General features: G+C 40.1%; 1 protein-coding gene across 1 annotated transcript in view; it reads left to right on the plus strand.

Moving 5' to 3' along the window:
• KIF14 (kinesin family member 14) overlaps positions 1-23693 on the plus strand; it is a 57001-nt gene that overhangs the window by 29998 nt on the left and 3310 nt on the right. Inside the window, exons 16-27 of the mRNA XM_019530683.1 lie at positions 1971-2118; positions 3418-3570; positions 4832-4958; positions 5654-5747; positions 6573-6711; positions 7603-7703; positions 13378-13472; positions 14257-14481; positions 14636-14817; positions 17317-17475; positions 18308-18430; positions 22525-22599. Coding sequence (XP_019386228.1) covers positions 1971-2118; positions 3418-3570; positions 4832-4958; positions 5654-5747; positions 6573-6711; positions 7603-7703; positions 13378-13472; positions 14257-14481; positions 14636-14817; positions 17317-17475; positions 18308-18430; positions 22525-22599 — 1621 coding nt within the window. The remainder of the gene's footprint in view (positions 1-1970; positions 2119-3417; positions 3571-4831; positions 4959-5653; positions 5748-6572; positions 6712-7602; positions 7704-13377; positions 13473-14256; positions 14482-14635; positions 14818-17316; positions 17476-18307; positions 18431-22524; positions 22600-23693) is intronic.

Raw genomic sequence — 23693 nt, forward strand, 5'->3', positions numbered from 1 at the left:
CGCAGAGGTCTCCCATGTGGCACATTGGTGCCTCCCTACCAACGGGACATGCGGGATTTTGTTGCTGGCCCACAGTGAGAAGTGCAGCCACTTCTTGAGCAGCTGTCAGATCTCGGCATCCACCTTGTTGAGGGGGGTCTTAGGGACCACCAGTTTCCTCAGGATGAACATGATGTGGGGGATGAAGAAAGTGTTCACTGCATCTGTCTTCTGTCAGGGGGCCAGTAGGGACAAGTTCAGCTTGTGCACGTCCTGCACGATCCCACGGGTGGTCTCTTCTGGTGTCTGCTTTGCCCAGTGTTTGGTGGGTGTTCCCAGGTAGATGTAGCTCTTGCCGTCCCTTAGGCACCTTACCTGCTTGCCCTGGATGTTGAGGCTGGAATCCAGGACAGAGTTCTTCCTGCAGTTGATGTGCAGGGAGGCGCATCTGATGCTGTTATAGAGGAGCCCCATCCATTCAGCTGCCTCCAAACTGGCACTGGGTCAAGAGGTACTATAATACTAGGCCAGCACCATGGTGGCCAGAGCCAATCTTGACACCCTGTCCTTGGTGCCAAAAATGCTATGTTTGATCTTAGCCAAAAAGGCCAAGATGCTGATGGGACTCTACCACAAGGATAGATCAGTGCAACTTGTTGCATATGATTAGTGTGGTTATGTATCGATCTATGGATCTATCTATCTGTATTGGTTGCATACAATGTTTTGTTGATATATTTACAATTTTTAAGCAATTTAGAAGCCTACCAGTACTTCAATCATTATAATAAAATAAATTCTAAATACCTATACGTTTTGACATTTGTTTTTGTTTTTTATCATGGAAAATGAGAGCTCCCCTGCTCCTTTTACTCACCAGGATGTAGGTCCAGCTGAACTTGTCCTCCCTGCTGCTTTGTGGTACTGAGCAGTCCTGATATGCTGGTGCCCTGCCCTGGTGCCCTGCTCCATGCTGTTGCCCCTTACTCCTGACCCAGAGCCCACTGGCCCTGCTGGTGCTCCTTACTCTTGACCTGCTGCCCCAGGCCTCAGCCTCCCAGTGTGTGAGGAAGGGGGTGAGTCTGTAGGGCATGGGGTGGGTGGGTGTGTAGGGAAGGGGGGCATGGTCTCCAAGGTGAGGCACAATGGCATGGAGTTGTGCCCCCACTGCTGCCAGGTGGGCAGGGGGCACCTCACCTTGGCAGCCATGGCAGTGTAGCGGTCCCACCTGCTGGGCTGCAGAGACCAGTTGCCTGGAGCTTAGTCTGAGTAGGCTGCAGCCCTGCACAGGGGCACATTTCCTTCTGTTTTGTCGCCTGTGCCCCCTTCTGCCATCCACCACCATAGTTTTACCTGGAGGGAGCTTTGGGAGCTGTTCTCCAATACCCTGCCTGGCTGCCATCTGCATGTGTGCATGTGTGCCCCTGTATCCTACTTCCCCTCTCCTTCCTTCCTCCTGACCTCAGCCCCAAGCATGCTGGAACTCTGTCCCTTGTGTTTAAAGGAGAAGATCCATGTTTTTGCATGGCAAACAGAAAACCTGGATCCCTGGAGATAAGGTATTTTACTGGCCCACAGAAGGTGCAATATCCCTTCCTTGACTACATGCTTGATTTCTGCAGTCTTCCTTGACTGAATGTTGAGTTCTTCCATTCTAGTGTTTATTTGTGGGTCTCATGTGGATATTAATTGTGAAAGATTCTTAATAAAACAAATCTTGGAGTAAAATGTGATTAAAATGTAGCAGTTGAGACTAAAATATGATATGATTACCCTATTTTTCATCACATGTATGTTTTGCCTTAAGAAACTGAATCTCTGCAGAACACCAGTACTTTTAAAACAAACAGAAAATTCACCACTATTAAGATCAAAGGGTTTTGGATATGCAGTATATTCTTAACAGAAGGAATAATATAATCTCTCTGAGAGAGCTGTAAAAGACAGGTTAAAAGCTAATATTTAAATTTGAAATTCCTTCATCCTTCTAGGCTTGAATCAGAAATTGAGGAGGCACGACTGAAAGCTAAGGAAGAAATGATTCAGGGTATCCAAATTGCAAAAGAAATGGCTCAGCAAGAACTCCTATCTCAAAAAAAAGTTTATGAAAGCAAGATAAAATCACTGGAAGCAGAACTGGTAAGCTGCTATTGCATAATCAAATGAAAAGATATAGCATGTCATTTTCTATGGTGTCCTGTGTGAGTAGCCTCTCACTTCATGAATACCAGGCTCTGTCCCTTATGTACAAAAGGAGTAATTGTAAAATAAGATTCTTGCTATGCTATGTGTGTGGACAATATTACTCTAGAATAAGAGTTATTTCTTCCAAATTAGCTTAATATACTTCCATTTGCATAGGGCTGAATCAGAAATAATTAAACCATTTTATTTGCATTTTTCTTTTTTTCAAATGTTGTATGAGTAGGTAAAACATTTAGAAAAACTCATCTCCATTTCGTAATGCATTTAATCTATAGTGCACTCACGTTCAATTTTTTTTGTATCGTTCTTACTGGATTGCTAATTTGCATGCTTCTTGAGGCAAGAATCTATTGTATCCTGTTAGATTAGTGATACTTCCTTTTGGTGCAGTAGGCTGGATGAGTAGTACAGGACCCCTCCACAGGCTGAATTGGACAGTGTGTAATGGGATTGGGTCCTGTGCCACTTCTACTTGACCCCTCATAAGATGGGGGCCTGTGCTACCTCCTATAGCCCCAGGCTGTCTCCAGCTGGTCCCCATGTGCATGGATCAGGCCCTAGACCACTTCTGCACATTGATCTAGCAGGGCTACCCACAGGTTTAGAAGTCTGGCAGCAGTGGAGCAACAGTTGTTGCTATTGCTCTCCTACCACTAAATGTTCAGATCTGTGGGGACTCCTACAGGCTGTATGGCATGGCTCTGCAGGCTGCATCTAGCCCAAGGATTGGCAGTCAATTACCCCTGTATTATACAGCATTGTACACTCTGGCTTCAATAGATAATGCACGCTGGCAAAGTAATAAACATAACAGGCATGTATTATAGGATAGATGGCAAGGATTTTTGGGTGATATATATTTACTGGACAAACTGCATTGTTGGGATTAAGTTAGACAAACTTTTGAAAACAAAGTCTGAAAGCTTGTCTAACTATCCTGACTATACAGTTAGTCCAATAAAAGATACTGCCTCTCTCACAATTTTGGACCATCACAGCTATATCACCATGCTAACAATTCTATAGCATACAAGGCTTTTGAATGGGCTGTAGCCACCCCTTTTCTCCTTCTGTTGTTAGGATTGGATTACTGTGAATGATCTTTAGTGGCCTTATTTCTCCACCTATTGAAAAAGAAATAGCTGCTAAAAAGTATCTTTTGCAAATAGATTAGGTAGGTTGGAATTTATGGTTTACCAGGAACCCTTCCTTCTGTCTTTTTGTTTTTTCTAGAGAGATGAATCTCATAGGAAACAAATGCAAGAAATGAATAACCAGAAGGCTGCAAGCAAAATACAGGAGCTGGAAAAAGCAAAACATCATCTTGAGTTAGAAGTGTGTTTCAACAAGAAGCGCCTGGAAATGGAAACACTAGCCACCAAACAGGTCATTTTTAAAATGTGCTTTGTCCAATCAATCAGGTTTAAATAAGCCATTAAATAATTGTATAACTTTGTTGATTCTTTTAAAAACAGTTTTTTTCAAATGATCTTATGAAGACTGAGATCCTGTTTAGTCTCTGGAACTGTTCTCTGATTAAATCAACTGCTATTTAGGAGATGAGCAGTAATGAAGTCATCTGTAGTCTATGTCAGTGGTTATCAAGCTTTTTAGACTTAAGGCACCCCTGGGACAATGCCAGCTCTTAGTTTTCATTTATTGTTTGATTATAGAAAAATAATAGAACAATTTTTCTTTTGTAAAGAACTCAGACCACAGCAAGTCAGAATGTTTTTAACACTATGAATTCTTGTTTGAAATCTGGGTTTATTTTGTGAATCACATTTGCACACCTAACAGCACAAACACTGCATGGCATCCTGCAACACCCTTAAAAAGATCTTGGGGCACCCCATCTGCTGCAGCACTTGAGGTGGAGAATCACTTTTCTATGTAATGACGACCACTACTTTCAGAATTGTTTCACAAGTTGAACATGAAAGGAGACTAAGTGAAAAATTCTGACTAAATAGAATTATTAGAATGTAACACCTTTGCATCATGTTCTGAGTTAAATTTTCGTATTTGTCACACCTTCATTATTTTCCAGGAAGGCAGTGCAAGTTTTTAATTTTTAAATGTGTACAATGAAAAACAGCCATTTAAACATCTTAATTGAAAGAGGGAATGTTTTCTTCATTTCAGCTGTCTTGTGCTGTGAACAGAGTCAACAATTATAGACTTTTCAAAGAATACTAACATCACCTGTTACAGTCTACCTGTTATGTCTGCATGATTCTGTAATGAAAAAATATAGCAGAACCACTGCAACTTTTACCCTGTTTCATCTGGGGTCAAAGTTAGGACAATTTAGTCAATTTATATTGCTACAGGATCAGGTAGGCAACAGTTAGATTGTAACAGCTGATATGCAGGCTCCCAAACAGTTGCTCCTTCTCTGCTTTTCGAGTGGTGTCTGTGTCACCAGTTTCAATAGCAGATATTTCAGTGTATGCAGGAAAAAATTGTTAGAACTTATACAGGAAAGGTTTCATTACGGTATGCAGTGGAAGGATCAGACCAGAATGAAATTGATTACAGAACACCTAAACACCAGTCAACCAAACAAACCAAAATGGGGAGGGGAATTTAATCCTCTGCTTATTTTAAAAATAAGTTAAAATGGATGGATCTGCTCCTTTTTCAGGCTCTAGAAGATCATACTATTCACCATGCTAAGATTCTTGAAGCTTTGGAGGCTGAAAAGCAGAAACTTTCTAAAGAAATACAAACTCTCCAGCATAATCGTGGAAATGGGGATAAAAGTAAAACAAGTATGTTTGGGGAGTAATGTACTTTCACCTCATCATCCAATTCTGTTGTGGGGCATATGAATGTATGTCTTGTCTTCCAGCAACCAGATAAAGATGACATACCTCCTGGCAGAAAGAATTATTTACATATTGTTGTGAGACCAGTGTAGTACCTCTCCTTGGTTGCTACATTTTTGGTGATTTTGGATCCTAGTAGATTATTGTTTTCCAACATTTAGTACTGAACATTAGTCCCATTAGTACTGAAATTGCAGGATCTTTATTAGCTGGGATGTGATTGAGACTTGTGCCTGAGGCAGGGCTATGAGTACTATTATGATCACATTTGGTATGGCTCAGTGAACCACTAAGTTTATGTACTTACTGCTCTTCTTCAGAGATTTTTCCATTATCTCACAGGATAAACTTTACTAGAAATAACAGAAAGTAGCACTTGGGAGACTGAAGACCAATAGAGGAGATTAAAATGTATTAGTATCTAATCAGTCCAGTATAAATATTTGACATGCTTTTAACTGGTGTCTCAGTTTTGAAACATCCTGTGAAAGTGTTAACTGCCTTTTCATTTTATCAGTATATCGTAAATCCAGGGTATGTTTTCTACTAAATTATTTTAGAGGTCTCCTTTTTTTAGTGGCTTTTTTAAATTTTGCTTTGCTATCTTTGATTATGTGAATGATGTATTTTGTATTTAGTTCAGCCAGACTGGAATTCCTTGAAACTGTCTGTGATGATCAAGGAGGCTAATACAATTGGTAGCAAATTAGGAGCGCACACAGTTTTTTGCAGGTGAGTATTCAAGTTATCCAATTAATATGTAGTTTAATGTAGGGCATTTTAAAAAAACTAAACCACATAACTTTGGCTATAGTAAGTTGATCTTTTGTGGGGTGGAGGAGGTGGGGTGGGGAATTGCTTAATGCTGTTAACCCAAGCTTTTCCCCTAAATTAGTTTCCCATCTTGAACTAAAATTATAACTGATTTTATCCTTTTTAAACTTGTAATCTATTGTGAGTAAACTGATTTTATTATCAAATACAAATGTAAAAAGATAATTTTACATCTAAAACAAGATCTATCTAGGAGTCAGCAGACATATTCTGGTACACCAAATTGGCAAAATTATCTTTGTATAAATACGATTAGGTGAAGTAGCCTTTGTACCAGTCTAGCAATAGTACCACTATTTCCACTGGAATGAAACTAATCATAATCAGTAAAGTACAGTTTTGCTAGTATAACTACATCTACACTAGAAGTTATGCTGGCACAGCTATGTTACCCTCTTCACATCTACATCAATCAGAGAAGTCAACATTACAGATTTCTGCTATGGTTTATCAAGAGCCAGGATTGTACTTGTCATCTTAGAATTTTCCCCTTGGTGCTGACTATATTACAAAGATATTTTCCCTTTTAGGCTTTTTTTTTCTTTACAAAACCAGAACCAACATTATTTTTATTGACTCCTTGGCATGAGGTATTGTTTAATAAGATCAATTCTTTCAAAAATACTGTTTCTATTACAGTAGGGCAAACCGTTTCCTTAAGAATGATCCTTTAAAAATCTTTTAATCTGGTCATTATGGTTCAAGATTTCATTTTAATTTTAGACATGATGGAACAGACAAAGAAAGTGCCACTGGGCCTTCTGTTCAAGTGCAGGTTCGTAATCTCAAGCTGGGAATTGCAACTTTCTGGAGCTTGGAGAAGTTTGAGTATAAACTAGCAGCAATGAAAGAACTCTATGAGGTTTGTAACACTTGAAGAAAATCTTCATTAATCATAAAAATTTAGCTTCCTATCTTGAAATAAAATTGTTTATTGATTCCTGTACTAGGAAACAGGAGAAGCATCTATAAGTTGTCAAATTTTAAGCAAGAAAATGTTGTATAAGTGATTTTTATGTAGAGTGTAGAAAATCCTGAAGCCTGTATCTAGTTTTTACTCAATTCTTCCTTGGGCAATGCACTTGTTTAGTGAGCAGAAGTTGAGTAATAACTTCTCAGCTCTTAGACATGTAACTGCATATTTGTGTTCTCAGACACATGCCATCTTTTCTCAAGAAAACTATTTGTAAAAAAGGCTCAACAGTTCTTCTCTTTTTCAGCTTTCCAGTGCTAATTTTATGAGATTTCTTTGGTACATAGAAAATTTGAATTGAAGTTATAGGATTATTACTTATCACATTTATTAGTATATACTCCGAGGTGAAAGTGAATTTTGAACCATTCAGCACTGTGGACAGCTGTCAAATGGGTCACAAAAACCCCTAAAGTAAATGGTTTATGCTGTTTTTCAGTGAGAAATGCTCCAGATGTATGTATATGCATCTTCCCTCTCCAATATCTGTATTGCATAAAGCTTAGCTTTTTTCTTACCCATTTCTTCAACATTGCATAAAGCTTAGCAAAAATGGGTAAAAAGAAAGTGTTAAGAATTGGACAAAAAATTGAGAAGCTTTTTGTTTCAAAACCAAGTATCCTCAGTTAACTCAGTAGTCAACTTGGAATTTGAAAAGGACGTGAACTGAGTTTTGGAGTATTTTAAAAATAGAATCCTTACTAATAACTTACACATTTCATTAATACTCAATTCTTCCTTATAACATGAGTAAGAGTTTTTTTTCTCCCCCACTCCTAGAGTAATGGTAGTAGCAAGGCTGATGATGTATTTTATGATCCTGCTGATGAATGGGAACCAGACCTCACAGCTACATCAGTTTCCTCCTTTTCTAGAAGAAGGTAAGTAATTTATTGAAGTCCTATTATTTTTTAATATTGTGTTTAAAAAAAACTGTTTCCTTGTCTAATTAAATGTCTGAATAAATTAAATGTCTGGTTGTGATCTATGACTTACAAGTATTGCTTTTTTGTTTGGTTTATCGCAAAGCTAACTTAAATAATATAATTTTACTCAGAGGAGGGGTAGAATCTCATTGCTCTACCTCAGCGAGGTGGGGAGGATCCTTTGCACTCATTTTGCCAATATCGACAAGTGGAATTTTATGTATGGTAGAATAGCCACAGGTTGATATTGGCTTAAATTAATCATTTTGCTATTATGAATATGGTGGATTTTATATCTTTCCTTTAAAAAATGAAATTGCTCTCTATTTTTTTTTTAAATGAGATATAAAGGAGGCTTGAAAGCTGTGGAGTTTTTAAACAGGAAGGAGAGAGAAGCTTTTTCCTAGCTTAGTTGTCTTGTATGTCATGTGTGGAATCTCATCCCTATTGACATGGATATGCTGGCAAAAGTCCTGGTGGAGCTGCAGCTTGAACAGTTCAAAACCTTTTGTCAGTGTAACTTACTGCATTCAGGAAACTGGTATAACTATATGCTGCCAGGGAAACGCTTTTAATGATATAAGCTGAATTTGCTTGAAGGGTTTGCCAGTATAGCAAAACTTTGTAGTGTGGGCAAGACCTTAGAAATATCAACATCAAGACTTGCATACACAACTTGTCCCTTGCTCTTGGTCTTTTTAGAGCTATGTCGATTATTGTGCTAGTGTAGCAGAGTCAGAGGTGTGAAGTAGTTTCATCTCTGACACACACAGCTGTGCCTGCCATAGCCACTACTGTGCGGGTAGATACAGTGGTAAAAGAGTGACTTTTACTTGTTCAGATTGCTTGTTCCACTCATGGATCCTAGTTTTCCTCTACCTAGGTGTAAAGTGAAGCTTTGTAGCTAGATGTTTCTTTCCCTTCAAAGCATCTAGATGTGCTCGGTTGGCTTTTCTATACTGGTACAAGCACTCTTGGGCCTTCTCTGCCCTTGGCTGGTTCTGCTGGCAGAAGTTCTGGTGGCAAGCAAAGGCTGCTGCCACTGAGCCACTGGAACATGTATACATGACATCCATGCACTGTGGAGGCTCTCTGCAATTCCCCTGTGGCTACTGTGCTGGCAGAGTGTGAAGTGAACCTTGGGAAGTGTCAATATGCCATCTTCCAGATAGACAGAAACTTGTCACTTGGAAGAGGTGGTGTAACTGCTGGTGGGGGACTGCTGCAATTCAGTCTTAAACACTGTTTACGACTACAGATGAGCTTTGTATGTACGTTCATTCAGTACTGGTAAAATATTGTAGTGTAGATTAGATGTTAGTTTCAGGCTTAACGCTCGTCTGAAGTTGAGTTCTTACAAAATTGACTGTTGACTAGGTAAAGGAAGCTAAGAAATTGTTTGAAGAGTATCTAAGTGAATCTTACTGAACTACCAGTCATGTAACTCTCAAGGTAAGCACCATTTTAGACAAGCCTTTAGAGGCTCCAGACAGGTGAACTAAGATAGTGAAGACAAGGATGAACCTTTTAATCGTAAAAGCCTCCCAAACTCTACTTCCAGCTTTGACAGAAGTATTCTTTTTAACAGCTGTTTAACTCAAATAGAAAAAAGAAGTCTGAATAGAAACTGCCTGTATTATCAATGTAACTTTTTTTATGCATCTGCAGTGTCCCAAATTTTCTAGGTATCCACCCAGTCATAAGATTGTAAGGAATCTCAAGAGTTATTTCATCCAATCTATTCCTCAGCTGTAGGATCTAATATTTCTAAAAACATCCTAAACAGATTTCTGTTCAGACTATTCTTGAAAACTTCCAGTGAAGGAGATTCCATATAATGGATTCCATGATGTCTACCAGACCAAATTTTTAATGGCATAAATGCATAGATTTTTTTTTTAAATGGTCCCCCAGAAAATTTCAGGCCACATTCATACATAAAGAAAAACTAAGAAAGGGCATGTTTTTTCTTCTTTACAGATTGCCTGTAATTGCAGGATCAGTGTATAATGTGTATGTGCATGCGTGCGTGCATCTTAATAGCTTTTTCAATGGGTGTAGTGATTAGTATTTTACTGTCAAGTGAATATTAAATCTAATACTAGAATAGTTACCGTGTGTATATATAGAAAATCAAAAATACCAAAAGTACATTAGGACTAAATAGATTCAATTTTTCCCCTCAAATCATGTTTCTAGGTGGTAGCATTACAGAGTAAGGCGTCTGGTTTTGAAGGCTTTTTTGTACACTTCTGTAATTTAAAAGCGTCATTTTAAAGAGTAAATTGCAGCTGAGATGAGACCTTGTATGTGAAGTTCTAGCCTTGTAACAGTGTTTACGACTGAATTGCAAACCTCCTGCAAATAGTATTTATAATGGAAATGCTGACAGATCCTTAATTATAGCTTTGCTACTGGGCACCAATATGGTACTGTTATTCTGCAGTAAAGCGGTTTGATTCAGCTGATTGTAAATTTTTGATATGTGCTGCTGACAGTTCAAAGTAAATTCTACTCCAGGGTTAAATAAAAATTGTTTGAAAGGAATCTGACGGGCATTTCTTTATTTTTAGTCTAAATATTGTTTTAACAATAGAATGGTGTTGGAACAGTAATAGGTTTTGTGCTCCAAAGCTAAGTTCTGAACAATAATGAAATGATATTTTTCTGTACTATGAGATCCAGGAGTTATTTGTTTTTGTTCTGTTTGTTTAAACATTATGCTCTTTAAAAATGAGCTGAAAGAAAAGACTGCTTCACTTTAAATATCTGAAACTGGGGTTACCTCTAATAATTGATTGACATTGCAAACATTGCAAAATGTCAGATGATGGAGAAAATTGTAGTGTATTACAAATCCTGATTTAGCAGTTCACGATGTTAATGACCACAGCGTGCGGAGGGAAGAGAATTTTGAATCTCACAGAATGGATAGCAAATAAAAGGAGAATGCTAACAAGCCACATCAATATATTTTAAAATGAGCAGTTCCTCTGTTTTTTTTGGCCTTTTAAAAATGAAGCTGGTTGGATGACAGTATGAAATTTATTTTCGTCTTTCCAGTAGGTTAGCCAGACAGGGTCCAGAAAGGTCAGCTTTTTTCTGTAAGGAGCTCTGAGGAAGGAAGCAATCCTCTGTTTCTCAAGGTCAAAAATCAGAGCTCTCCTGACCCCTTTGCTAACCAGGAAGTAGGGACAGCTGCCCCTGTAGCCACAGCTCTTGCCAGCAAGTTCCATCCTTTCTGGCAGCTGGGCACACAGGGTGTGAGATTGGGGGGGTGGGGTGGAGAGTTTGCAGAGGAGTGGGGAGTGGTGGGGGCTTGTGAGTCTGTGGGGGGGTTGTGGGTGGGTGTACAGGGTGTGGGTATAGGGGGATTTGGGGTTTGTGTTTGGTTGTGAGGGATGGGTGGGTTTGTGGGTGTGGCATTGGGAGGGACTGCCACATACCTGCCACTTGCCCCCTGTGGCGCTGGCAGCAGTAGCCAGTGGGGCCACTGGGGCCATGGTGTGGCTGCAGGCACAAACCTGTGGAGTGTAGCGCTGCCTCACCCAAGGTCTCCATGTGCTGAATGGACCCAACCCGGCCTGGCTTGCTCCAGTACTGTATGGCTTTGGACAGGAACCGCGGCTGGTGGCAGGAGCCTACCTGTCCTGGTCCTGTCCAAATCTGTATGCTAGTGGGGCAGGTTGGGTCAGGTCCATTCGTCATGTAGAGACCCTGGGTTATGCAGTGTTGTGCAGAGCGGCTGGCTGCTGTGCTGTGCCAAGTGGCTGGCTGCTGCTGCCAGCACCAGGGGTTGTGCACTGTAGAGGGGAGGTGGGGGGTAGGCGTGTGGCAGCTCCCCATACAACCCCCCCCACAACCCCATGTACATATTTGCCAGGTACAACGCCTGGGTCTGGGTCATGCTGCAGCCTTGCCCTGCTCCTATTTGCCGAAGCATGCTGAGGCAGCAGGAGCACCATGGAGATGCTCTGGCCAGATGTCAAAGCATTTGTTTGTCTCAGGGCATGTTCCTGAACTGCACCCCCACACTGCTTTTTTTCCACAGTTTTTTTTGTGGTTTTTTTGAGGGGGTTTGATACCTGGATTTCCAGGTATCAGATTTAGAGTTGCGGTGTGGGGAACATTTTTCCATTCCCTTTTTTTTTTCATATCCATTAGTACAATTTTGGGAACTGTTTTGGGTGCTTTCTCCTGTTTAACTTTGTTTCATTCACAATTTAAGTTACAGCAAGTTACCTAACCTGTATTGCTACAGGAACAGGGGCATGCCCATGTTACATGTAAAAACTGATGCATGCTCCAGAGTGGCAGCTTCCTCTCCCTTTTAAAACAGGTTAAAAGTTATATTTGTCCATATCCTCTGACTCAGTTCTTCATTGGAAAAACAGATAGAATTGAATTTCCCTGTTTTGAGGAAAAATAAAAGTTCTATCTGCATCTCTAAGTTTAATTCTTTGAGCTTGCCTCAATTTAAGGTCAGTCTCCAAGGTAAAGGCAGGTCCTTTTACACTCTGCATTGTTACAGCAGTAGCATATTTGATCTACCTGAGTAGTACCACAATCTTCATATTGCTAATGGAGGGCATTATTCTGTTTAAATGACTGGAAGAAAACCTGGTATTCATAAAATTCATTACACATTTCAAGCTACCTAAATTGCTAAGAAGAACATCTTATAGGTGAAAGAGTCTGTTTTGCCTAGTCTGCATGGACTGTGGCCAGATCAGTCTGGTGCTTAGAAGTTTCCAATCCACCTGATGGCAGAACGAAGAATAGAAGAATCCAATATTGTTTATTTCTGTCCCTATCTGTGCTAAGAGGGAATCTAGAGTTTACTTTCCACCAATCTGTGCAAAAATTACAATTGCATTGCCACGTGCAACATTGGTGTGTGTGTGTGTGTGTGTGTGTGTGTGTGTGTTTTGCACACACACATACACACACATATATTGAAAACAAAAAACAAAGGTTTTCATAAAAAAAACAACCCAAGACATCAATGTTTAGTGCAGTTTCCTTTGGATTATGAACAAAGATTTGTACTTAGCAGTTACAGAAAGAGGATGATGTGCATATTAATTTGACTTCGTATTTGGTGACGGGGTTAGGACAGTTGCATCGTATCCTAAGAATTCTGGGATTGAAGTTGATGGGATTTGTATGTAGGAAGTTAATATGCTAACACGTCCATTTGGATTATTAGGAATTGGACTTGGATGAAGGAGTCTTTTGTGGGAGCCAGAATTTTGCTTATTTTGATTGTCCATCAAGCTCTTCATGACAAATTCAAGGGAATATATAGAATGTATTTTAGTTACTAGTTAGTGGTACATGTCTTCAGGTTTTGTAAGATGTAGCTCTGACTCAAATGGAAGTATGATAATTTACCCAACTGACAGTCTGCCCTGATCATTATTTCTTGGCTCAAATTGCATGTTAGAGGGCAATATTCACTACATTCAGTAGTTATTGGTACATAAGGAGCCTGCTCTATATTACTCCAACTACTAAAAGGAAAGTGAGGCGACTTTTACTGCCCTTATAAGCAAATGTAAAGTGATGAATTTAAAGACTTGTCCATCATGTGTTTTCTCTACCACCATTCTTTTTTTTTTTTTTCTAGGAGCAGAAGTTTCATGAAGAATCGAAGAATTTCTGATTGTCTGTCTAGCATAAAAATGCATCCAATCCAGAACTTACAAATTTCACAGTTATCAGGTATTTTTTTTAAATGTATACAGCAGATTACCTTATTTAATACTGAAAAGATGGGACCTCATTGTTTATTAATGAAAAAACAAGCAGTTTAATAATTTGATAATTTGCCTGATTGAAAAGAAAATGGAAACCATGATGCTTTACAAAAGAGATTTTATATCTTTTATAATGGGTGTTAGGCTGCTTGTTGGTAGGTGTTAATGGGATTTTCTACCTAAATCTGTCCTATGTCTATATAATATAATCCTTTTTAACAGTGCAGGTTAACTTGGACGATGCTAATATATAGCTCCATCTGCTAGTTACTTTTGATTTATATCATTTGAGGCATTACTAATCTTATCTGGAATTGTTTTTGCTGTTTCAGTTAAATGATGAAAATTTGGAAACATTTTAAAATGTGTGAAAATGTTTTTTCTTAAAAATAAAACTATTTGAACCTCCTAAATAATTTTTCATTTTTCTTCACACGGTCATTTAAGGTCAGTTATTTTATTATTTTGTTGTGACTACTTAATTGCAAGTGGAAAGGAAAGTTTTGTTATAAAGCTGTTTGCTTTTTATTTTCATTATCTTAGCTGAATTAAAAAAATATGTTTTTCTATATAAATATTTTTATCAATTGAAAAATGCATGTATTTTATTTTTACTAACCATTTTTATACTTCAGTAGCTTAGTTAGCAGCAAAAGGGAATAACATAAAATTGTTATGACAAGGGATCGTCTGTCAGACCCAATGCTATATGCAAGGAATTTCTGATTCATTTTCTTTTTTTAATACAGGTTCATTGAATAAAAGCAGAAGTATGTGTTCAAATCCTTCTGAATTATTTCTACCTGGAATTTGCAAAGAATTAATTGGCTCGGCTTTGGATATACTAAGACAAAAACAAGAAGAAGAAAGGAGTATAGCAGATAGTCTCCTAACTAATTTGTTTACAATTCATACTGAAGTAACTTTAATTTCAAAAGCCTATAAACAGCAAGATGAAGAAAGTCAAGAGAATTGTAAGCTTACTATGTCTTAACAAACAAGATCTTTCATACCATTTATTTTGTGATGCATTTTATTGCTTTGTGTCTACTTTACATTATTATTAGTAGTAGTAATTATAAATGGTTCTTGATTTTCCTTCTCATTAATATGCTATTTCTTTTATAGTGTTTTCTCTTGATCGTGGTACTCAGACCTCCAGCATCAGAATTACCTCTGCTTTTGAACAGCTTGTTGTTCTAACAAAGCATTGGCTTAATAACTTCCAAAAGTGCACCGATTCAGTAAAAATTGAAGAATTGAGACAGGAAATAAAAAACTTGGGAGGTTATTTACAATTACTACTGCAGGTAAACTATATTTTCTATGAAGAGAGAGAAGAAAATACATTTTAGAAATGTGTGCACACTGTTATAGTGTTAACCATAGGCTTTTCAATAGCAGTCTGGTGCCTACCTGATGCACATCTATCTATACATCTAAACACCTTCTCGAGTCATGCTCAACTTACAAGTGAATAAACTTGAATGTGTAATATTTTATAACTTGCCCTTTATCACTGTCTGTTTAGTGTCATCCTATGTAAACTTTCTGGCAACTGTATTTTATACCTATTGGTTCTGTTTCCTCCAATAGGGGTGCATCTACTCTAGACATTTACTGTGGAGTTGACTAACTCTGCAGTAAATGTCTTGTGTCTACACATACAGAACTATTAGGTTGGAGTACACTAATAGCTGAGCATTTTTTACTCTGCAGCAGTGCACATGTAGATGCTGATACACAACTAGTTGGGGCATGAAGGTTTCATAGTTTCATAGTAGCTAGGGTCAGGAGGAACCTGAACAGATCATCTAGCCTGACCTCCTGCCACAGGCAGGAATGAATGCTGGGTTCACAAGACCCCAGACAGGTGATCATCGAACCTCCTCTTGAATTTGCCTAAGGAAGGGGCAGGGACCACTTCCCTGGGAAATTGGTTCCAGATTTTGGCCACCCTAACTCTAAAATATTGCTTTCTGATCTCTAACCTAAACCTATTCTCCATCAGCTTATTACCATTGTTCCTTGTCACCCCAGGTGGTGCTGGGGAGAAAAGGGCCCTACCTATTTGCTGTTGATCTCCCCTGATGAATTTGTAGGCAGCCACCAGGTTCCCCCTCAGCCTCGTCTTGCTGAGGCTGAACAGATCAGGTCCCTCAGTCTCTCCTCATAGGGCCTGTCCTGCTGCCCACTCACCAAGCAGGTGGCCCTCCTCTGAACCCTCTCCAGGCTGGCCACATCCTTTTTAAAGTGTGGCACCCAGTACTGGACTCAGTACTCCAATTGTGGCCTGACCAAAGTCACATAGAGGGAAAGTATCACCTTTCTGGACCAGCTTGAGATGCATCTTTGGATTCATGACAAGGTATGGCTGGCCTTGCTGGCTGTGGTCTGGCATTGGCAGCTCATGTTCATCTTGGAGTCAATAATGACTCCAAGATCCCATTCCACCTCTGTGCTTTCAAGAGGGGAACTCCCCAGCCTGTATATATGCTGTGGATTCCTTCTCCCAAGGTGCAGCACCTTGCATTTGTCTACGTTGAAGCCCATCCTATTCTCATCTGCCCACTTTTGTAGTCTGTCTAAATCGGTTTGCAGCCTCACTCTCCCTTCAAGTGTGTCCACCTCGCCCCACATGTTAGTGTCATCAGTGAACTTGGACAGCGTGCTTCCCACCCCCTCGTCCAAGTTGCTGATGAAGATGTTAAACAGTGCGGGCCTGAGGACTGAGCCCTGGGGTACCCCACTGCTCACATCTCACCAGGTTGAGTACAACCCGTCCACCACTACTCTCTGGGTGCGCCCCATCAGCCAATTTTTTACCCATCCAACTGTGTAGGCATCAGTGCCACAGTTGCTTAATTTATTAATGAGGATGGGGTGAGAGACAGTGTCAAAGGCCTTCTTAAAGTCTAGAAAGACTACATCCACGGCGATACCATCATCCAAGGATTTAGTTACTTGGTCATAAAAGGCAATTAGGTTGGTCAGGCAGGACCTGCCTTTGATGAACCCATGCTGATTGCCCCTGAGCATGATCTCCCCTGCTGGCCCCCCACAGATGTGCTCCTTGATGATTCTCTCCAAGATCTTCCCGACCACCGAGGTGAGGCTTACAGGCCTATAGTTACTTGGGTCCTCTTTCCTTCCTTTCTTGAAAATTGGGACCACATTAGCCAGTTTCCAATCCCCCGGCACCTGGCCAGATGACCACAAATGCTCATATAGTTGGACCAAGGGCTCCACGATGACCCCTGCCAGCTCCCTCAACACCCTTGGGTGGAGGACATCTGGACCTGCAGATTTAAAAATGTCTAGCCCTTCCAGAAGATCCCTAACTGCATCTGCCTGCTGGCTAGCCCTGCACTGAAGCACCCTTGTGCCCCAGCTATTCCCTCTGCAACACATTGAACCAGGTCAGAGCAGCACCGACCTGGCAGACCTGCCCCCTTAGCCCCCTGGATCCCCTGCCAGCCGGTGCTGCTCCAACCTGGCTTAACGGGCTTTGGTCCCAGGTGCACATGTATATGCAGTGCCCAGGACCAATAAATTCTGGTGCACTAAGTACTGGGGTTTATTGCTCTGCATTAATATGCACGTGTAGATGCATAATTCTGTAGTGCACTAGTAACAGTTTTTCTCTCTAGTTCTAAATATTTTTGTTCCATTGATTGGTAACAGAGAGATAATGTTGATAACCATTTCAGTATAGTTTCAAGACCTGTTGTATGTATGAAGTTGAAAATATTTGCACTTTCACCACAGAATTTTCCTATCTAAATGATTAATGTGTTTTCATTGCTCAGGGTTGTTGTTCAGATATACCTTCAATGGTAAGCGAAGCTCAGAACAAAATAATACAAACAGTGAAACAAGCAGCAAAACATGTGGGACACTTGGTAGCACTCGCAGGATCTGATCTATACTTTTCTGAAGAGAACAAAGATGACACAACCAGCATACAGGTAAAAACAGCAGGTTGTTGGAAACAGTAACTTCTAAGATGAGTACTGGAGAAATGTTTTTACGTGATGACTACTTCATAGGATAATGCCAAAATAAAGAATATACTTTTATATTAATTGTTTGTGTTAAGATTTTCAAATATTAATGTCCTAATATTCACATTTGTATAGTTATTCAGAGTTATTGTATTGGATTTAATCTCTGTCCCCACAATATGGTATGCATCTATAACACAGAATTTGGTCTTGCATCTCATCTTGGTAATTCAATGGAACTTTTTTTTTTTTCAACTTAAATGTTGTTTATAAGCCTAAGTGCTTGTTTTAATTATACATACAAAAGTTACAATGTTTTAATTATACCCTTATGGTAAAAGTGAATGGAATGGTGGATGCAGCTGCACTGCTAAAAAGAAACCCATACATCAGTATAACTCATTTCCATAAGCTATGCCAGTATAAACACCTTCTGTTCTGTGCTTATGTAAACTGTATCCATACTAGGGTCATAACAATAAAACCAAAAAGCATGCCTCTAACCAACATAGTTGTCCATACATAATTGCTGTAGTCCAGGTCACAGTGCATTGACAGCTGTAATACAGTTGTTTTGTGTTCATACTAATTGCCAGATACTAGAAATTGTTTTATTAAGAGAAGAAAATCGTATCAGTAGAGCTAAGCATGTGGCATTTTGTGTATTTTTAAGAATGAAGAACATTAGAGCGAAGTCATTTTCTTTCAGTTTGTCTGTCATTGATATATTTACTGTAACAATTTGAATATTTTGTCTATTACATGAGCATTAATGTTTTGAACTCTTTTTCTAAAGAGAGATTTTATACTTGCCATTTATGGTGGTGTAGTCTCAGGACTGGAGTTTGTTTTGGCTTCTGTACAGAACAAAACGAGGGAAATGCAGAAAGAACTTTTGAAGCAGTATCCAAAAAATGAGGTGAGTAATGAAAGCAAAGAGTTTTGAGATTTTTTTTTTTTTTTTTAAGTAGTGTGTGGCTTGAGGGACAGAGGTTAGTGACATCCACAGGCCAACATACTGTTAACCTGTTCTAGGCTAGAAATTTACACTATGGCTTGTGAAATTTTCGGGGTTATTTTATGAAAAGATGTGGACAAATTGGAGAGAGTCCAGAGGGGGCAACAGAAATAGGGGGCTGCCGCATGATTTATGATGAGAGGCTGAGGGAATGGGCCTTTAGTCCAGAGAAGAGAAGTCCTGAGGGTTGTTTGCAGAGGTGGAAAAAAGAACCAAACAAATGTGCTTTACTGGAAGCAGCAGCGCATTACTTTGACCCAGCTCTGTAGCATCTGTATAGATTGGGTGCTTCAGTGGGGCTTTTGGGTGCTTTTATCTAAAACAGATTCAATCAGCTATTAGATAAAAGTGCCAAAAAAGCCCCACTAAAGCACCTGATCTATATGAGCAGGGTCCAACTAAAGTACTGCCTTTCTGGGCACGTGCAGGGCTTGATGCAGAAATGTGCTAAGTTTAAAGTAAAGCTCCAGGTTTGTTTGGTTTGTTGGTTTTTTTGTGGGTTTTTTTTTTTTTTTTTTAACTTCTGCAGGTGTCCATTGAGAACAGTGTAGCTCTTACCTCTTTGGAACCACCTTTCAAATAGCTGAAGGCTGCTACTAAATCCCCTCTCAGTCTTCTCTTCTCCAGACTAAATAAGGCCAGTTTTCTCACCCTCTCATTATTCCAGCCCCCTAACTATTTTTGTTGCCACCACTGCACTTTCTCTAATTTGTCCACATTCTTTCTGTAGTGTGGTGCCCAAAATTGGACACAATACTCCAGATGTGGCCTCACCAGTGTGAAACGGAGGGGAATAATCACTTCCATCGATCTGCTGGGAACCCTCCTACTAATGCAGTCCAGTATGCTGTTAACCTTCAATAAGCACTTTTAGCCTTTTTTTTTTTAGCCTTTTTTTTAGCCAGCAAGCACTTTTAGCCTTTACCCGTTTTATTGTCGGCTGCGGTTGGGTGGTGGGTTGGCAGGGGTGGATGGGATTGTTCCGTCCTAAATGAAGGACCTTGAATTTGTCCTTATTGAACTTCAGGAAATTTTCTTTGGTCCAGTCCTCCAATTTGTCAATATCTCTCTCAATCCTACCTCTCCCCTCCAGTGTATCTACTAGTCTTTCTAGCATAGTGTCTTCTGCAAACTTGCTGAGGGTGCACTCCATCTCATCTTCCAGGTCATAGATGAAGATATGGAACCAGACCAGCCTCACAACTGATCCCTGGGGGGCACCCCCCTTGATATCTTGTTGGCAGCTGGTATTAGGCCATTAATTTCTTCTCTTTGAGCCTGATGATCCAGGCCGTTTTTTGTCCATCTTGCAGTCCATGAGTGTACCGTTATGGGCAGGCAGAACAATTTTACAGATTTAAAAAGGCGGAGGGGGCTTATCATACATCAAGCTTATCAGTTACGCTGTTTTCATGATGTATTTATCCTACACTAAGCATTCAGGGCTGAACTGCCCCAACATATCTTCCACTTATTATAAAATAGACTTGCCACACAAAACAGTTATAGTGGATCATACGCATTTCCCAAATACCTTCTATTTGGCACAGTTGTTCATGGTGCCTATCTATAACCCTTATCTCCTCATGGGTAACTTCACTCTCAAAAAGAGATTCTCTTTATGCTACTCTTTTTTCTGAAGAAATGTTGGCATTAACTGACAATACTTACAGATTCATGGGTGATTGGTGATTGAGTCTGCTGAACTCAAGGAGGCGGCTGGCTGATTTTTGTGGGCAAATCCTGGGGCTAGCTGCCATTTTCATGGGCGGAGTGTAGCAGGGCCACCCCCACACCTCTGACCGAGGGGTCCCAGCAGTCCTGCTCTTCTCCGCAGATACATGGCTAGAAACTGCAGCTTAATTATACTGATTAAGCCTGGAGAAGCCATTAATATACATGTTGTTAAGCATGGATTAATGACCTCCCTGGGCTTAATTGAGGTAATTAAGCTGCAGTTTTGGACCATCCTCAAGTGGCAGGCTCTGCAATCTTGGTGGCCTCACTGCAAAAACAAATAAAAAAACTTACCGCTGAGGAGAGAAAAGGGTGTGAAGCCCTTCATTCTTGGAGCACAGGGCAGAGGCGGTGGAGGAGGGGGTAGGTGCTGCTCGCAGTGAAAGACACACAGACTACAGGTAGCTACTGCCTTCATCCTCCATGCTTCCTTCTGTAAGTAGCCCTGCCTCAGCCTCCTCCCTGTCCCCTGCCCCGCCCTCCCTCCCTCCCCACATGTGGTCCAAGAGTGCAGGGCTTCTGCTTCCTGGTAAGCATTTTTTTTTTCCATGGAGCCCACCCAAATTTGCAGTTTCTGCTTAAATTGTGCAATCATAAATTCGGTAGGTCCCTCGTGATTGGCATGGTCACAGTGGACTGTAGAAGGCTAACAAAGCCAGTAGCAATGAAACTTTGCTAAGTCATCCAGGAACAAGGAATTTTGTAGGTGATATCTTTTACTGGATCAACTGTATAGTTGGGAGGATGATAGACAAGCTTTCAGCTTCCTCAGGTCTCTCTTTCCTGTAACTATGTACTCAAAACCTTGTCTATATACAGTAAAAGCTGTGTTAACTGTCATGAGTGGGGTAAATGGGGTGCCGGACATCTAAAAACTCCGGATATCTAAGGCAGAGATTTTCAACCTTCTTGAAAACCCCTGGGGGTAGGGGCGTGGCAGTGGTGGCTGCACACGGAACTGGGGGTGAGGTGGGGGGGTGGCAGCAATGGCTGCACGTGGAGCAGTGGCAGCACAGGGTGGTGGGTGGCGGTTGCCATCGCTGCATGCAAGCTTCCCTCCTTTCCCCGCATACAGCCAGCTGGCCAGAAATTCCTGTTAATAGGGTATTCTAGATAGTAGAATGTCATGAACACAGCTTTTACTGTATTTTCTAATTATACAGCTGGTCCATAAAAGATATTATCCACAAAAATCTTTGCCTCAAACTTTTCTTGGACCATCACAGGTATATTGTCATCCTAACTTTAATGAATCATCTGAACTTCGATCCCAAATGAAGCAGGGCTGAAGTTGGAATTACACGTTCTCTACAAAATCATGAAGATGCTGGTATGTAACAGTTTGTATCACTTTGGTAGTGATATAATTGTTACATCAGTCTATACCGTTTAAGAACCTGTGTGTGGTTACTCGTACAGCAAAATCTAAAATTTTTAAAACTGGTTATATGGCTTGTTTAATCTATTGCATATGGATCCTCAAAAGAAATCTCATGAAGTTCAATAAGGACAGGAACACAGTCCTACACTTAGGATGGAATAATCCCATGCACTGCTATGGCCTGGGGACTGACTGGCTGAGCAGCAGCTTTGCAGAAAAGGACCTGGGGGTTACAGTGGACAATAAGGTGGATATGAGCCAAAAGTGTTTGTTGTGAAGAAGGCTAATGGCATGCTGGGCTGCATTAATAGGAGCACTGCCAGCAGATCAAGGGAAGTGATTATTCTGCTCTATTCTGGAGGTTTTTAAGGCCCTGGCTAGAACGATACAGTTGGGGATAGTCCTGCTTCGAGCAGGGGGTTGGACTAGATCAGGGGTGGGCAGTTATTTTGGGCAGAGGGCAGCTTACTGAGTTTTGGCAAGCCATCGAGGGCCACATGACAGACAGCCCAGGGCAGATAAATATTAATTTTCTAAATTTTTAGGGGCCCCGTTGTCTGATAGAATGGCCTGGCAGGCCACGTCCAGCCCCCAGGCTGTATTTTGCCCACCCCTGGAGTAGATGATTTCCTGAGGTCCATTGCAACCCTAATTTTCTATGATTGTATGATTCATACGCAGTTAATGAAATCTGTAGATGGTTATTTTTTTTTTTAAGAAGGTCAAAGCATTATAGAAACTTCATTCTGCGTTTATTGTTCTTTCTAAGCAGTTTTTTTGTTAATTGTGCATATGCTGCTCCTAGAATGGAAACTTATATTTATATTGTGGAGTTAAATAATGTATACAAATATAACAACTAAAAATCTTTCTGTAGATTCAAAATCAAGTAAAGAATAATGCTCTTGCTTTGGCTACATCCATTGAAAATACCCTGCCAGACTGCAGAAAGGTAAGGAATGCCTTTCACAAAATTATATTGCAGAAATTAAAGTTCAGCTTTAATTAAATGTTTAGCTTGAAAGGGGAGTAACATTTGTGTGTGTTTTGTGGCAAAGTTAACTTTTCTGTAACTTTTTTTTCTTTTTTATTCCTGATCTTTTATTTCTTTTATGTTTGCATAAATATTTCTCCATTTGTTTGAACAAAAAATGATTAACTCTGATCAGTTACAGTTTGCAAAATAACCCTCCAGTCTATACGAGTTATTTGATAGTAGTTGACAAAATAGTGGGGACCTGGGAAATAAAATTTATTTAGACTTTTAAAAATCCTGATACTAGCAAGAAAACTAGGGATGTATAGAACAAGAAGTAAACAGTTGTTGTGGTTTAGATACTAGTACAGAAGTAGGCGGGGGAAAAGTCAGTCTTCAAAATGGAGAGAAAGTTTAAACAAGGGAACCAGGGTTCTGCGGTGGCCTGTTAATAGCCTAGAAAAATGGTAAATGACAAGATGGCAGAATTTGCTGATGGAAAATTACAATCTAATCCAGACTAGAGATGGGATAACTCCCAGAGGGATTTAAGGTTTAGGCAATTGTATAACATGATGCAGGGTGAAAATTATCTTTAAACAATACATGATATCACTGGTTGGAAGGAACCATTTGACTTGCATGCACATGATGTAGGTTTCTCAATTAACTTGAGGAGGAGACCTGGGAAGGCTCTGATGTTTTTTGTAGAGACCTATATATGTGGTGTCACTTTGAATAACTCTGCAGTATCTCTTACATTGGAGAGGTTGCATTGCAGCTGTAGTGATAAAGAATACTTAAAAAAAATTGTAATGCAGAACTGTAGAGTACATAATATATGATAAACTTAAGGGACATGTGAACCCTAAAATGTCTATGAACTTATCTCATATTAAATAGGTCTTTTTGAAGCCATGTATGAAATAATGTTTCACAGATTTCATAGACATCAGGGCTGGAAGGGACCTCGGGAGATCATTGAGTCCAGCCCCCTGCCCAAAGGGCAGGAAGTCAGCTGGGGTCATAGGATCCCAGCAAGATAAGCATCCAATTTACTCTTGAAGGTG

The sequence above is a fragment of the Crocodylus porosus genome, unplaced genomic scaffold (assembly GCF_001723895.1).
Source record: "Crocodylus porosus isolate Cpor-Errol unplaced genomic scaffold, CroPor_comp1, whole genome shotgun sequence".
Classification (NCBI taxonomy): domain Eukaryota; kingdom Metazoa; phylum Chordata; order Crocodylia; family Crocodylidae; genus Crocodylus; species Crocodylus porosus.